Here is a 13389-nt window from a genome sequence, read left to right as displayed (position 1 = left end):
TTTGAGCCTGCACTCAAGGCAACTAAGGTCATGCTCAGGCCAGAGACCTCAGGGATTGAGACCTGGAACCTCAGCATCCCAGGCTGACACTGTATTCACTGCACCACCAGTTTAAGGTGTTTCTGTTTTTGATACCTGTCTTCAGTACTGCAGTCTGTGTGCTTGAACCATTACTTTTTTTTTTTTTAATTTTATTTATTTATTTATTTTTTACAGAGACAGAGAGTGAGTCAGAGAAAGGGATAGACAGGGACAGACAGACAGGAATGCAGAGAGATGAGAAGCATCAATCATTAGTTTTTTCATTGTGCGTTGCAACAACTTAGTTGTTCATTGATTGCTTTCTCATATGTGCCTTGACTGCAGGCCTTCAGCAGACCAAGTAACCCCTTGCTGGAGCCAGCGACCTTGGGTTCAAGCTGCTGGGCTTTTGCTCAAACCAGATGAACCCACGCTCAAGCTGGCGACCTCGGGGTCTCGAACCTGGGCCCTCTGCATCCCAGTCTGACGCTCTATCCGCTGTGCCACCACCTTGTCAGGCAAACCATTACTTTTTTTAAAATGGCCTTTGCATTACATTCACCATGTACTGCCGTTCTCTTGGCACTCTGTCATGCAAAACAGAAATGATCTTTCAGGAAGCAGCTATGCAACCAATTCATTGAACATACAGCACTGTCATTTCTGTGTTTCTTAAGTTGAAACTGGTATTTGGAAATGTTCTTACCATATTTCCCTTGCGCACTTTGGTTTTTCAGAAGCTATTGTTAGTATGAGATGTAAATTTTTATTTCTCTCTGATGTGACATTTTGATTATTATCTTTCTTGGTGTTACCTTGAACTTTTTTTTTTTTTAATACCTAAAGTTTTATTAATTTTAATAGGGTGACATCAATAAATCAGGGTACATATATTCAAAGTAAACATGTCCAGCTTATCTTGTCATTCAATTATGTTGCATACCCATCACCCAAAGTCAGATTGTCCTCTGTCATCTTCTATCTAGTTTTCTTTGTGCCCCTCCCGTTCCCCCTCCCCCTCTCCTTCCTTCCCTCCCCCCCATAACTACCACACTCTTGTCCATGTCTCTTAGTCTACCTTGAACTCTTAACCCACCTTTCGTGTACTTAAAATGTAGTTTTGTCAATACTTGCTGATATATTCATTTACCTTGTGTCATAACTGTCATGTTTTGTATCTTTCAGCTATGCCATCTGAAGACAAGCAGACCTTGTTACAAAATCCAGGCATAGAAGATTTATTCTCTAAAACAATACTGGTAAGATATGAAAGGTGTGGTTTTGATCATGTAAATGTAATGAAAACCTGCCGTAATTTTTTTGTTGTTATTTATATACAGCGGTACTTTGACACATGAGTTTAATTTGTTTAATGACCAATCTTGTGACTCAGTTTGTGTCAAATTGAATTCCCCATTTAAATTAATGAGAATGAAATTAATCCGTTCTGGCCTCCAAAAACCGCAAGAATTTCTTGATTTACGTATATTCTTTAATTTTTTTTAGTTTTTATTTTGTTGTACTTTTCTGAAGTGAGAAGTAGGGAGGCAGAGACAGACTCCCTTTTGTGCCCGACCAGGATCCACCCGGCATGCCCACCAGGGGGCGATGCTCTGCCCATCTGGGGCCTTGCGCCACTGTGGTCAGAGCCATTCTAGCACCTGAGGCGAAGGCCATGGAGCCATCCTCAGCACCCGGGCCAATTTTGCTACAATGGAGCCTTGACTGTGGAAGGGGAAGAGATGGAAAAGAGAGAGGGAAGGGTGGAGATGAAGATAGCTGCTTCTCTTGTGTGCCTTGACCGGGAATTGAACCCAGGACTTCCACATGCCAGGCCAATACTCTACCACTGATCCAACCAGCCAGGGCCACGTATATGCTTTTAAATAAGAAATTGTTCTTTATTAATAACAAATACATACACACACACACACACACACACACACACACAAACACACACACATAATAAACAAGAATGTAAAGATATAAGCTGGTTCATGAAATGTATTGACCTTCAAGGTCAGGCAAAGATGCTGGCAGAGGGGAAAGAGACTGTCGTAGGTGATTTTCAATTCATGCTGTTGCTTAACATAGCTTACTCTCTACACACTAAACACTACATTTAATTGCAAAATTTAACTTACATCTATGTATGATATGAAACTGTATTTCTAAATTTAATTGCTATTTTCTTAACTTTGCTTAATTATTATCAATTTCTTCACTGACTTTTGGCTTTTTGCCACACTTTCCACACTTTCACGTAGCTGCCGTTTCAAATAAAAACCTTTCCATGAAAGTTTGTTTCTTTCTCCCTTCTAGAACATTCAGCAGGCCATTTAGTGAAGGGTGGCAAAAACTTAAAATTCAAATATCCGCTCGTGACTTAAAACAAAAAATTCCACGAGTGACTGCTCATCTCTCAACTTGCTTTAAATTGCTTTAAAGTGTTCGTATGTCAAGATACCACTGTATTTAGAGAGAGTGGTATGAGGAGAGAGAGAAGACAGTGACAATCAGAAATATTGATCTTTTCCAGTATGTGCCCTGACCAGGGATTGAGCCTGCAACCTTTGCATAGTGAGATGACAGTGAAACCAATGGAAGGTATTGGCCACGGTGGGACAATTAATATTATTAATTGTTTAAGTGTTTATTCTTCTGTGGCCTGTTAACCACTCAGTTGGTTAAAGCATTGTTCTGAAACAACAACACTGAATTTTATCACTTATAAGGACACATAGGAGAGCAGCCAATGAATGGACAACATATTGGAGCAACAGTGAATGCTTCCCTTCTCACTCCTCTTTCCCAGCCTCTCTCTGTCTCTCTGAAAATAAAAAAGAAGTTGAGCCCTGGCCGGATGGCTCAGCGGTAGAGCGTCAGCCTAGCGTGCGGAGGACCCGGGTTCGATTCCCGGCCAGGGCACACAGGAAAAGCGCCCATTTGCTTCTCCACCCCTCCGCCGCGCTTTCCTCTCTGTCTCTCTCTTCCCCTCCCGCAGCTAAGGCTCCATTGGAGCAAAGATGGCCCGGGCGCTGGGGATGGCTCTGTGGCCTCTGCCTCAGGCGCTAGAGTGGCTCTGGTCGCAACATGGCGACGCCCCGGAGGGGCAGAGCATCGCCCCCTGGTGGGCAGAGCGTCGCCCCATGGTGGGCGTGCCGGGTGGATCCCGGTCGGGCGCATGCGGGAGTCTGTCTGACTGTCTCTCCCTGTTTCCAGCTTCAGAAAAATGAAAAAAAAAAAAAAAAAAAAAAAAAAAAGAAGTTGAGTCCCACCTGGATAGCTCAGTTTGTTGTAGAATTGTCCTGGAGCAGATTGCTGGTGTGATTCCCCAAAGTTCATACAAGAGCACATCAATGTTTTCTATCTCTTCCTACCTTTCTTAATAAAGAAAAAACAACTTATTGCATTGATTTTATCAAAAGAGAGGAGGAGAAAAAGGTGGAGAGAGACAGGAACATCTATCTGCTCCTGTATGTGGCCTGGCTGGGAATCGAGGCAGCAACTTCTGTGCTTCAGGATGCTTCTCCAACCAATTGAGCTATCTGGCCAGAGTGGGACTATTATTTGTGGTTAACTTGTTTTTTTCTAAATAGGTAAAAAATATTATACATTTGTGCAACTCCCTCTTTAAATCAGCTACATTGTCATCAGTTAGTTTCTAAAAATGCAAATTGGCTCTGGTTCATTTCCTCAGTGTTTGAATGGCCAAGAGTGTGGATGTCGAGGGTTCAATTCTGGGTCATGGCCTACAGGAAAAGTAACCATCTTCTTCTTTACCTGTCCCCCTCTTGCTTCTCTCTCTCTCTCTCTACCCCTCACACACCCATGAGTGGATTGGTCGAATGAGCTGCCCACAGGAACTGAGAACGGCTCTGTGGTCTCTTCTCCAGGCAGTAATAAAATGGCTCCATTGCTGAGCCTTGGAGCAGTGGTCCCACATGATCAGAATATTAACCGTTTGTGGGCTTGCCCAGAAGACCAAAAACTATACTTTTACTATTACATGTTTTTGAAAAGTAAATCTGAAAAAGTCAGGAAGTTATGTTATCTTTGGAGTAAATAATCATTCAATTTGTTTTTCCATTTCAAGATCTATAATATTCATTAATTTTGGAGCCAATCTTATACAGTAAACATGGTTTAATAGGTATCAAAGTGTAGTTGTTTGGTAATAAATGTAAATGTTAAATGAATTATACCTTTCGGTAAAAGCATATCTATCTTTGATTATTACCAGAGTATACATAATGAAGACAGAAGTTATCAATGCAGTGAACATTGGAGAACCATTAAACAAGAATCAATTTGTAGTCAAAATGAGAAAACTCCGTTTCCCAAGAACCATTATGAACATGGAAAAGTGTTTGACCAGATGTTACATTCTAATATTTATCAGCTTATTCATGTTGTAGAGATAACAAACGAACACAGTAAATGTGTCAACTCCTTTAAACAATCTACAGATCATACTGAAGAAGAAAATATTCATACTGAAGAGGAAGCTTACACTTATAATTTATGTACTAGAGCTTTCAGTGAAATATTTGATAGGAATATATTTAAGAAAGACAATAGTATAGAAAAGCTTTATAAATATGAAAAATCTGGTAAGACATTTAATTGTCATTCGTGTCTTAGTTTACATGAGAGAAATATTCACAACAAACGGAGACCTCACACATGCAGACAGTGTGGCAAAGCCTTTAGCCATTTCTCAACACTTTTTAATTGTCAGAAAATTCATACTAGAGAGAGGTTTCATAAATATTTAGAACATGGCAAATCCTTTACTGGGAAATCAAAGCTTAATGTACATCAAAGAATTCACATGGGAGAGAAACTGTATAAATGCAGAGAATGTGACACAGCCTTTAGCTTTTCTTCAGCTCTTACTATACATCAAGAAACTCACAAAAAAGAAAAACCATACAAATGCATACAATGTGGTAAAGCCTTTAGCTGTTTCTCTGCTCATACTACACATCAAAGAACTCACACAGGAGAGAAACCCTACAAATGTACCGAATGTGGCAAAGCCTTTAGGCATTCCTCAACACTTACTTACCATCAGAAAATTCATACTGGAGAGAGGTCTTTTAAATGTTTAGAATGTGGCAAAACCTTTATCCGTAAATCACACCTTATTCAACATCAAAGAATTCATACAGGAGAGAGACAGTACAATTGCAGGCAATGTGGCAAAGCCTTTAATCGTTCCTCAGCTCTTACTGTACATAAAAGAACTCACACAGGAGAAAAACCATATAAATGTAGAGAATGTGGCAAAGCCTTTAAAGATTCCTCTACTCTTACTGCACATCAAAGAACTCACATGGGAGAGAAACCATACAAATGCAGACAATGTGGCAAAGGTTTTAGTCAACCCTCAGGCCTTACTAAACATCAAAGAACTCACACAGGAGAGAAACCATACAAATGCAGACAATGTGGCAAAGCCTTTAGCTGTTCCTCAACTCTTACTGTACATCAGAGAATTCATACTGGAGAGAGGTCTCATAAATGTTTAGATTGTGGCAAAGCCTTTAGCTGTTCCTCATCTCTTACTACACATCAAAGAACTCACACAGGAGAGAAACCATACAAATGCACACAATGTGATAAAGCTTATACTCAAGCCTCAGGTCTTACTGTACATCAGAGAATTCACACAGGAGAGAAACCATATGAATGCAAACAATGTGGCAAAGCTTTTAGATGTTCCTCAACTCTCATTATACATCAAAGAACTCACACAGGAGAGAAACCATATAAATGTAGACAATGTGGCAAAGCTTTTACTCACCCCTCAACTCTTACTAAACATCAAAGAGTTCACACAGGAGAGAAACCATACAAATGCAGACACTGTGGCAAAGCTTTTACTCAACTCTCAGGTCTTACTGTACATCAAAGAACTCACACAGGAGAGAAGCCACACAAATGCAGTCAATGTGGCAAAGCTTTTACTCAACTCTCAGGTCTTACTATACATCAAACAACTCACACAAGAGACAAACCATACAAATGCAATCAGTGTGGCAAAGCTTTTACTCAAATCTCAGGTCTTACTACACATCAAGCATCTCACACAAAAGAGAAACCATACAAATGCAGTCAATGTGGTAAAGCTTTTACTCACCCCTCCATCCTTACTAAACATCAAAGAACTCACACAGAAGAGAAACCATACAAATGCAGTCAATGTGGTAAAGCTTTTACTCACCCCTCCATTCTTACTAAACATCAAAGAACTCACACAGAAGAGAAACCATGCAAATGCAATCAATGTGGTAAAGCTTTTACTCACCCCTCCATTCTTACTAAACATCAAAGAACTCACACAGAAGAGAAACCATACAAATGTATAGAGTGTGGGAAAGCCTTTAGTCGTTCCTCAAATCTTACTGAGCATCAAAAAATTCATACTGGAGAGAGGTCTCATAAATGTTTAGAATGTGGCAAAACCTTTATCCGGAAATCGAACCTTACTGTACATCAAAGAATTCACGTGATGTAGAAACCATAGAAATGTAGGGAATGTGGCAAAGCCTTTAGGATTTCATCAAGTCTTATTAAACATCAAAGAGTTCACATCGGAGAGAAGCTCTATCAATGCCCAGAATGTGGCACAGCCTTTAATTACTCCTCATACCTTATTTGACATCAGAGGACTCATACTGGAGAGAAGAGTTACTAACGAAGAGAATGTGGAAAAGCCTTTTGCCTGTCCTGAAACATCACTCATCTTAAATCTCATTCTGAACAGAAACCATACATTTATAGGGATTGCATTAAGGTTTTTGCTTAGCAGGGGAATCTTAGTAAACATTCAAGAATTCGTTATCAAGAGAAGCGTTACAAATTTGCAGGTTGTGGCAAATCATGAAATGACTGCTTTCACCTTCCTAAACAAGAGAATACATACCAGAGAGGCACTTTGCAAATGTGAAGCATGTGGCAAAGACTTTTATCTTTACTGAAAACATGCTGCACATCGCAGAATTCATGACAGAGAGAAACAGTAAAAATGTCAGTAATTTGGCAAAACATTTAACTTTTCTTAAAACCTTTTTGACCATCAGAGAATTAAGTGTTAAAAGGCAATTTATGTTCCAAAGTGTTTGTCCTGACTTCTTAATCAACATCTGCTACGAGTGGATAGAAGAGTAACAGACATAAAGAACATGGGAAAGCTTTACATGGTATACAAGACTTACTTGATACCCCTGTGAGCAATAGAATTTATCCCACCTCTGGCTTTCACCATGTTTCACCCTTAGCTGTGTTCTTTGTGTAACTTACCAAATAGTTGCTTTTTATGCTTTATTTTTAACAACCTAAAGTTAACTTTAGAACGCTGAAGAGTTTGCAGATGGATCCTACTAAAGGCTTGTGCTCTGGGTCCTGCTTCTCTCTTCAGGCATTGTCCCGTGGCCTCCACGGGTAGACTCAGGCAGGCTGTTCTGTTTCTCCAGGGCTTGTGAGTCATCCGTGTGTCTGTTTTATCGGCCTTGTGGTCTCTTCTGTAACTGCTGCTCACCCTCCTGTATCACAGTGCTCTGCTTCACAAATTCTAGTAATTGAAAAGAATCCACTCTAGTATAATTAGGAAGTTCTTTTTAACTGTTGAGCCTATGTGTATTATTTTACATCTTTCTTTATATGAGTCAACGTAAAAAATTTCCATGGTTTGATACACAAAAATGCATTATGTACATTAGTAACCTGAAGATGTAATGTAGGAGTGAGAGAACTGAGAAGTAAAGAAATGTGTGTGCATGTCTTCATTAGGGTAGGGAAATAATGCATCAACATAGGTAATTCAACAAAGCTGATAAAGTTACTTAACAGGTAGAAATCTCACATATTTAAAGGTGAATAATTTTCTATACATTGCATGTCTGTATACTTAAACTTTCCCCCAAATCACCACTCTTGGTTATAGAAACTCACTATGCAGTTATCTCTTTTTTTTTTCTTTATTTTATTTTATTTTTTTTAAAATTAAATTTAATGCAGTGACATTGATAAATCAGGGTACATATGTTGAGAGAAAATATCTCTAGATTATTTTGACATTTGATTGTGCTGTATACCCCTCCCCCAAAGTTAAATTGTCTTCTGTCACCTTCTATCTGGTTTTCTTTGTGCCCCACCCCTCCCCTAACCCCTCTCTTCTTCTTCACCCCATCCCCCCTCCCCCAACCCCCCGCCCCTGTTGCCATCACATTCTTGTTCATGTCTCTGAGTCTCATTTTTATGTCCCTTCTATGTATGGATTCATCTTAGTTTTTTTTCTGATTTACTTATTTCACTCCGTATAATGTTTTCAAGGTCCATCCATGTTATTGTAAATGATCCGATGTCATCATTTCTTATGGCTGAGTAGTATTCCATAGTATATATGTACCAAAGCTTTTTAATCCACTCGTCCTCTGACGGACACTTGGGTTGTTTCCAGATCTTCGCTATTGTGAACAATGCTGCCACAAACATGCGGGTGCATTTCTCCTTTTTGAGCCGTTCTATGGTGTCCTTGGGGTATATTCCTAAAAGTGGGATAGCTGGGTCAAAAGGCAGTTCGATTTTCAGTTTTTTGAGGAATCTCCATACTGTTTTCCACAGTGGCTGCACCAGTCTGCATTCCCACCAGCAGTGCAGGAGGGTTCCCTTTTCTCCACATCCTCGCCAGCACTTATTCTGTGTGGTTTTGTTGATAAGCGCCATTCTGACTGGTGTGAGGTGATATCTCATTGTGGTTTTAATTTGCATTTCTCTAATGATTAGTGATGTTGAGCATTTTTCCATATGCCTATTGGCCATCTGTATGTACTCTTTGGAGAAGTGTCTATTCATCTCTTTTGCCCATTTTTGGATTGGGTTGTTTGTCTTCCTGGTGTTGAGTTTTACAAGTTCTTTATAAATTTTGGTTATTAACCCCTTATCAGACGTATTGTCAAATATGTTCTCCCATTGTGTAGCTTGTCTTTTTATTCTGTTCTTGTTGTCTTTAGCTGTGCAAAAGCTTTTTAGTTTGATATAGTCCCATTTGTTTATCCTGTCTTTTATTTCACTTCCCCGTGGAGATAAATCAGCAAATATATTGCTCCAAGAGATGTCCGAGAGCTTACTGCCTATGTTTTCTTCTAAGATGCTTATGGTTTCACGGCCTACGTTTAAGTCTTTTATCCATTTTGAGTTTATTTTTGTGAGTGGTGTAAGCTGGTGATCTAGTTTCATTTTTTTGCAGGTAGCTGTCCAATTTTCCCAACACCATTTGTTAAAGAGGCTGTCTTTACTCCATTGTATCTCCTTACCTCCTTTGTCAAATATCAGTTGTCCATAGAACTGTGGGTTTATTTCTGGGTTCTCTGTTCTGTTCCATTGATCTATATGCCTGTTCTTATGCCAGACCCAGGCTGTTTTGAGTACAACGGCCTTGTAGTATAACTTGATATCAGGAAGTGTGATACCTCCCACTTTATTCTTCTTTTTTAAGATTGCTGAGGCTCTTCGTGTCCTCTTTTGGTTCCATATAAAATTTTGGAATATGTGTTCTATATCTTTGAAGTATGTCATTGGTATTTTAATTGGTATTGCATTGAATTTATAGATTGCTTTGGGTAATATAGACATTTTAATGATGTTTATTCTTCCTAACCATGAGCACAGTATATGCTTCCACTTGTTTGTATCTTCCTTGATTTCTTTTTATTTATTTATTTATTTTTTCATTTTTCTGAAGCTGGAAACAGGGAGAGACAGTCAGACAGACTCCCGCATGCGCCCGACCGGGATCCACCTGGCACGCCCACCAGGGGCGACGCTCTGCCCACCAGGGGGCGATGCTCTGCCCATCCTGGGCGTCGCCATGTTGCAACCAGAGCCACTCTAGCGCCTGAGGCAGAGGCCACAGAGCCATCCCCAGCGCCCGGGCCATCTTTGCTCCAATGGAGCCTTGGCTGCGGGAGGGGAAGAGAGAGACAGAGAGGAAAGCGCGGCGGAGGGGTGGAGAAGCAAATGGGCGCTTCTCCTGTGTGCCCTGGCCGGGAATCGAACCCGGGTCCTCTGCACACTAGGCCGACGCTCTACCGCTGAGCCAACCGGCCAGGACTTCCTTGATTTCTTTTATCAATGCTTTGTAATTTTCCGAGTACAAGTCTTTAGTCTCCTTGGTTAAGTTTACTCCTAGGTACTTTATTTTTTTGGTTGTAATTGTGAAGGGGATTGTTTCCTTAATTTCTCTTTCTGACTGTTCATTGTTGGTGTATAAAAATGCTTCTGATTTCTGAGTATTGACTTTATATCCTGCCACTTTGCTGAACTTATTTATCAGGTCCAGTAGTTTTTTGACTGAGACTTTAGGGTTTTCTATATACAATATCATATCATCTGCAAATAATGATAGTTTTACTTCTTCTTTTCCAACTTGAATGCCTTTTATTTCTTCTTCTTGTCTGATTGCTGTGGCTAGGACTTCCAGGACTATGTTAAATAAGAGTGGTGAAAGGGGGCACCCCTGCCTTGTTCCTGATCTTAAGGGTATTGCTTTTAATTTTTGCCCATTGAGTATGATGTTGGCTGTGGGTTTCTCATAGATGGCTTTTATCATGTTGAGGTATGTTCCCTGTATTCCAACTTTGCTGAGAGTTTTGATCATGAATGGGTGCTGGATTTTATCAAATGCTTTTTCTGCATCTATTGTAATTTTCATATGGTTTTTCTCCTTCTTTTTGTTTATGTGATGAATCACATTGATTGATTTACGAATATTGTACCAGCCTTGCTTCCCCAGAATAAATCCCACTTGATCATGGTGTATGATTTTTTCCATATATTGTTGGATCCGGTTTGCTAATATTTTGTTGAGGATTTTAGTATCTATATTCATCAGAGATATTGGCCTATAATTTTCTTTCTTTGTGTTGTCTTTGCCTGGTTTTGGAATCAGAATTATGCTCTCCTCATAAAAGGAGCTTGGAAGTCTTCCTTCCTCTTGAATTTTTTGAAATAGTTTGAGAAGGATAGGAGTTAGTTCTTCTTTGAATATTTGGTAGAATTCCGTTGTGAAGCCATCGGGCCCTGGACTTTTCTTTGTTGGGAGTTTTTTGATAACTGTTTCAATCTCATTTGGTGTAATTGGTCTGTTTAGGTTTTCTGATTCTTCCAGATTGATTTTTGGAAGATTGTATGTTTCAAGGAATTTGTCCATTTCATCTAGGTTGTCTAGTTTTTTGGCATACAGTTCTTCATAGTATTTTCTTACAATATTTTGTATTTCTGTTGTGTCAGTTGTTATTTCTCCTCTCTCATTTCTAATTTTATTTATTTGAGTCCTCTCTCTCTTTTTCTTGGTGAGTCTACTTAAAGGTTCATCAATCTTGTTTACCTTTTCAAAGAACGAGCTCCTAGTTTCATTGATCCTCTGTATTGTTTCTTTAGCCTCTATGTCATTTATTTCTGCTCTGATCTTTATTATTTCCTTCCTTCTACTACATTTGGGCTTTACTTGCTGTTCTTTTTCTAATTCTTTTAGATGCAGGGTTAAGTTGTTTATTTGAGCTTTTTCTAGCTTCTGAAAGTGTGCCTGTAGTGCTATGAACTTCCCTCTCAGCACTGCTTTCGCTGTGTCCCATAAATTTTGAGTTGTTGTATGCTCATTGTCATTCGTTTCTAGGAATTTTTTTATTTCTTCTTTGATCTCATTCTTAATTCATTCATTATTTAACACCCTGCTATTTAGTTTCCGTGTGTTTGAGAATTTTTGAGATTTTCTGCTGTGATTCATTTCTAGTTTCATGCCGTTGTGATCGGAGAAAGTGCTTGATATGATTTCAGTCTTCTTAAATTTGTTGAGAGCTCTTTTGTGCCCTAACATGTGGTCTATCCTAGAGAATGTACCATGAGCACTTGAAAAGAATGTATATTTTGTTGCTTTAGGGTGAAAGGTTCTGAAGATATCTATTAAATCGAGTTGATCTAGTGTTTCCAATAAGTCTGCTGTTTCTTTGTTAATTTTCTTTCTTGAGGATTTATCTAGTGATGTTAGTGGGGTATTGAAATCCCCTAGTATTATAGTATTGCTGTTGATCTCACCCTTTAAATCCATCAAAGTCTGTTTTATATATTTGGGTGCTCCTATATTAGGTGCATAGATATTTATAATAGTTATATCTTCCTGTTGGATTACTCCCTTTATCATTATGTAGTGGCCTTCTTTATCTCTTACTATATCCTTTGTTTTAAAGTCCAATTTGTCTGATATCAGTATTGCTACCCCAGCTTTTTTTTCATTTCTGTTTGCATGAAATGTTTTTTTCCATCCTTTTACCTTCAATCTATATGTGTCTTTTGTTCTAAGGTGTGTCTCTTGTAGACAACATGTGTATGGGTCCTGTTTTCTTATCCACGCAGCTACCCTATGTCTTTTGATTGGATCATTTAATCCATTTACATTTAAGGTTATTATTGATATGTAGTTGTTTATTGCCATTTTCTTCTTTAAAGGTGTATTCCTTTTTTTGCTATATTCTTTTCCCACTTTGATCTGTTTACAACAGGCCCCTTAACATTTCCTGCGGCATTGGTTTGATTGCAATGAATTCCTTGAGTTGTTTTTTGTCTGGGAAGCTTTTTATTTCTCCTTTGATTTTAAACGATAGCCTTGCTGGATAAAGTAGTCTTGGTTGTAGGTTCTTGTTCTGCATTACTTTGAATATTTCTTGCCATTCCCTTCTGGCCTCAAGTGTTTCTGTTGAGAAGTCAGATGTCATCCTTATGGGGGCTCCTTTGTAGGTGATAACTTTTTTTTCTCTTGCAGCTTTTAATATTTTCTCTTTATCACTTAGCTTTGGTATTTTAATTATGATGTGTCTTGGTGTAGGTTTCTTTGGGTTTCTCTTTAATGGAGTCCTCTGTGCTTCTTGGACTTGTGAGAGTTTCCTTACATTAATTTAGGGAAGTTTTCAGGTATGATATGATTGAACAAAGTCTCTATCCCTTGTTCCTTTTCTTCTTCTTCAGGAACCCCTATGATGCGGATGTTATTTCTCTTCATGTTGTCACAGAGCTCTCTAAGAGTTTCCTCTGACTTTTTGAGTCTCTTTTCTCTTTTCTTCTCTGCTTTCATGCCTTCATTCCAGTTGTCCTCTAACTCGCTGATTCGATCCTCTGCTCTATCTATCCTGTTTTTAATTCCTTCCATTGTGGTCTTTATTTCTGATATTGTATTTGTCATCTCCGACTGGTTCTTTTTTATACTTGCTATTTCTTTATTTAGGTTTTCAAACTGCTCCTCCATTGTTGTTCTAAGATCCCTAAGCATCCTTACAATCATTATTTTGAACTCACATCCTTACAATC

General features: G+C 38.9%; 1 protein-coding gene across 1 annotated transcript in view; it reads left to right on the top strand.

Moving 5' to 3' along the window:
• The window catches only part of LOC136399328 (zinc finger protein 420-like), a 219755-nt gene extending 211774 nt beyond the window's left edge, over positions 1-7981 (top strand). The window contains exons 3-4 of the mRNA XM_066374379.1: positions 1207-1280; positions 4265-7981. Coding sequence (XP_066230476.1) covers positions 1207-1280; positions 4265-6544 — 2354 coding nt within the window. The 3' untranslated portion in view covers positions 6545-7981. The remainder of the gene's footprint in view (positions 1-1206; positions 1281-4264) is intronic.
• Positions 7982-13389: the final 5408 nt, after the last annotated feature.

Source organism: Saccopteryx leptura, chromosome 3, assembly GCF_036850995.1.
Source record: "Saccopteryx leptura isolate mSacLep1 chromosome 3, mSacLep1_pri_phased_curated, whole genome shotgun sequence".
Classification (NCBI taxonomy): Eukaryota; Metazoa; Chordata; class Mammalia; order Chiroptera; family Emballonuridae; genus Saccopteryx; species Saccopteryx leptura.
The sequence above is the reverse complement of the archived record's forward strand: the minus strand, read 5'-3'. Positions and strand labels throughout refer to the sequence as shown.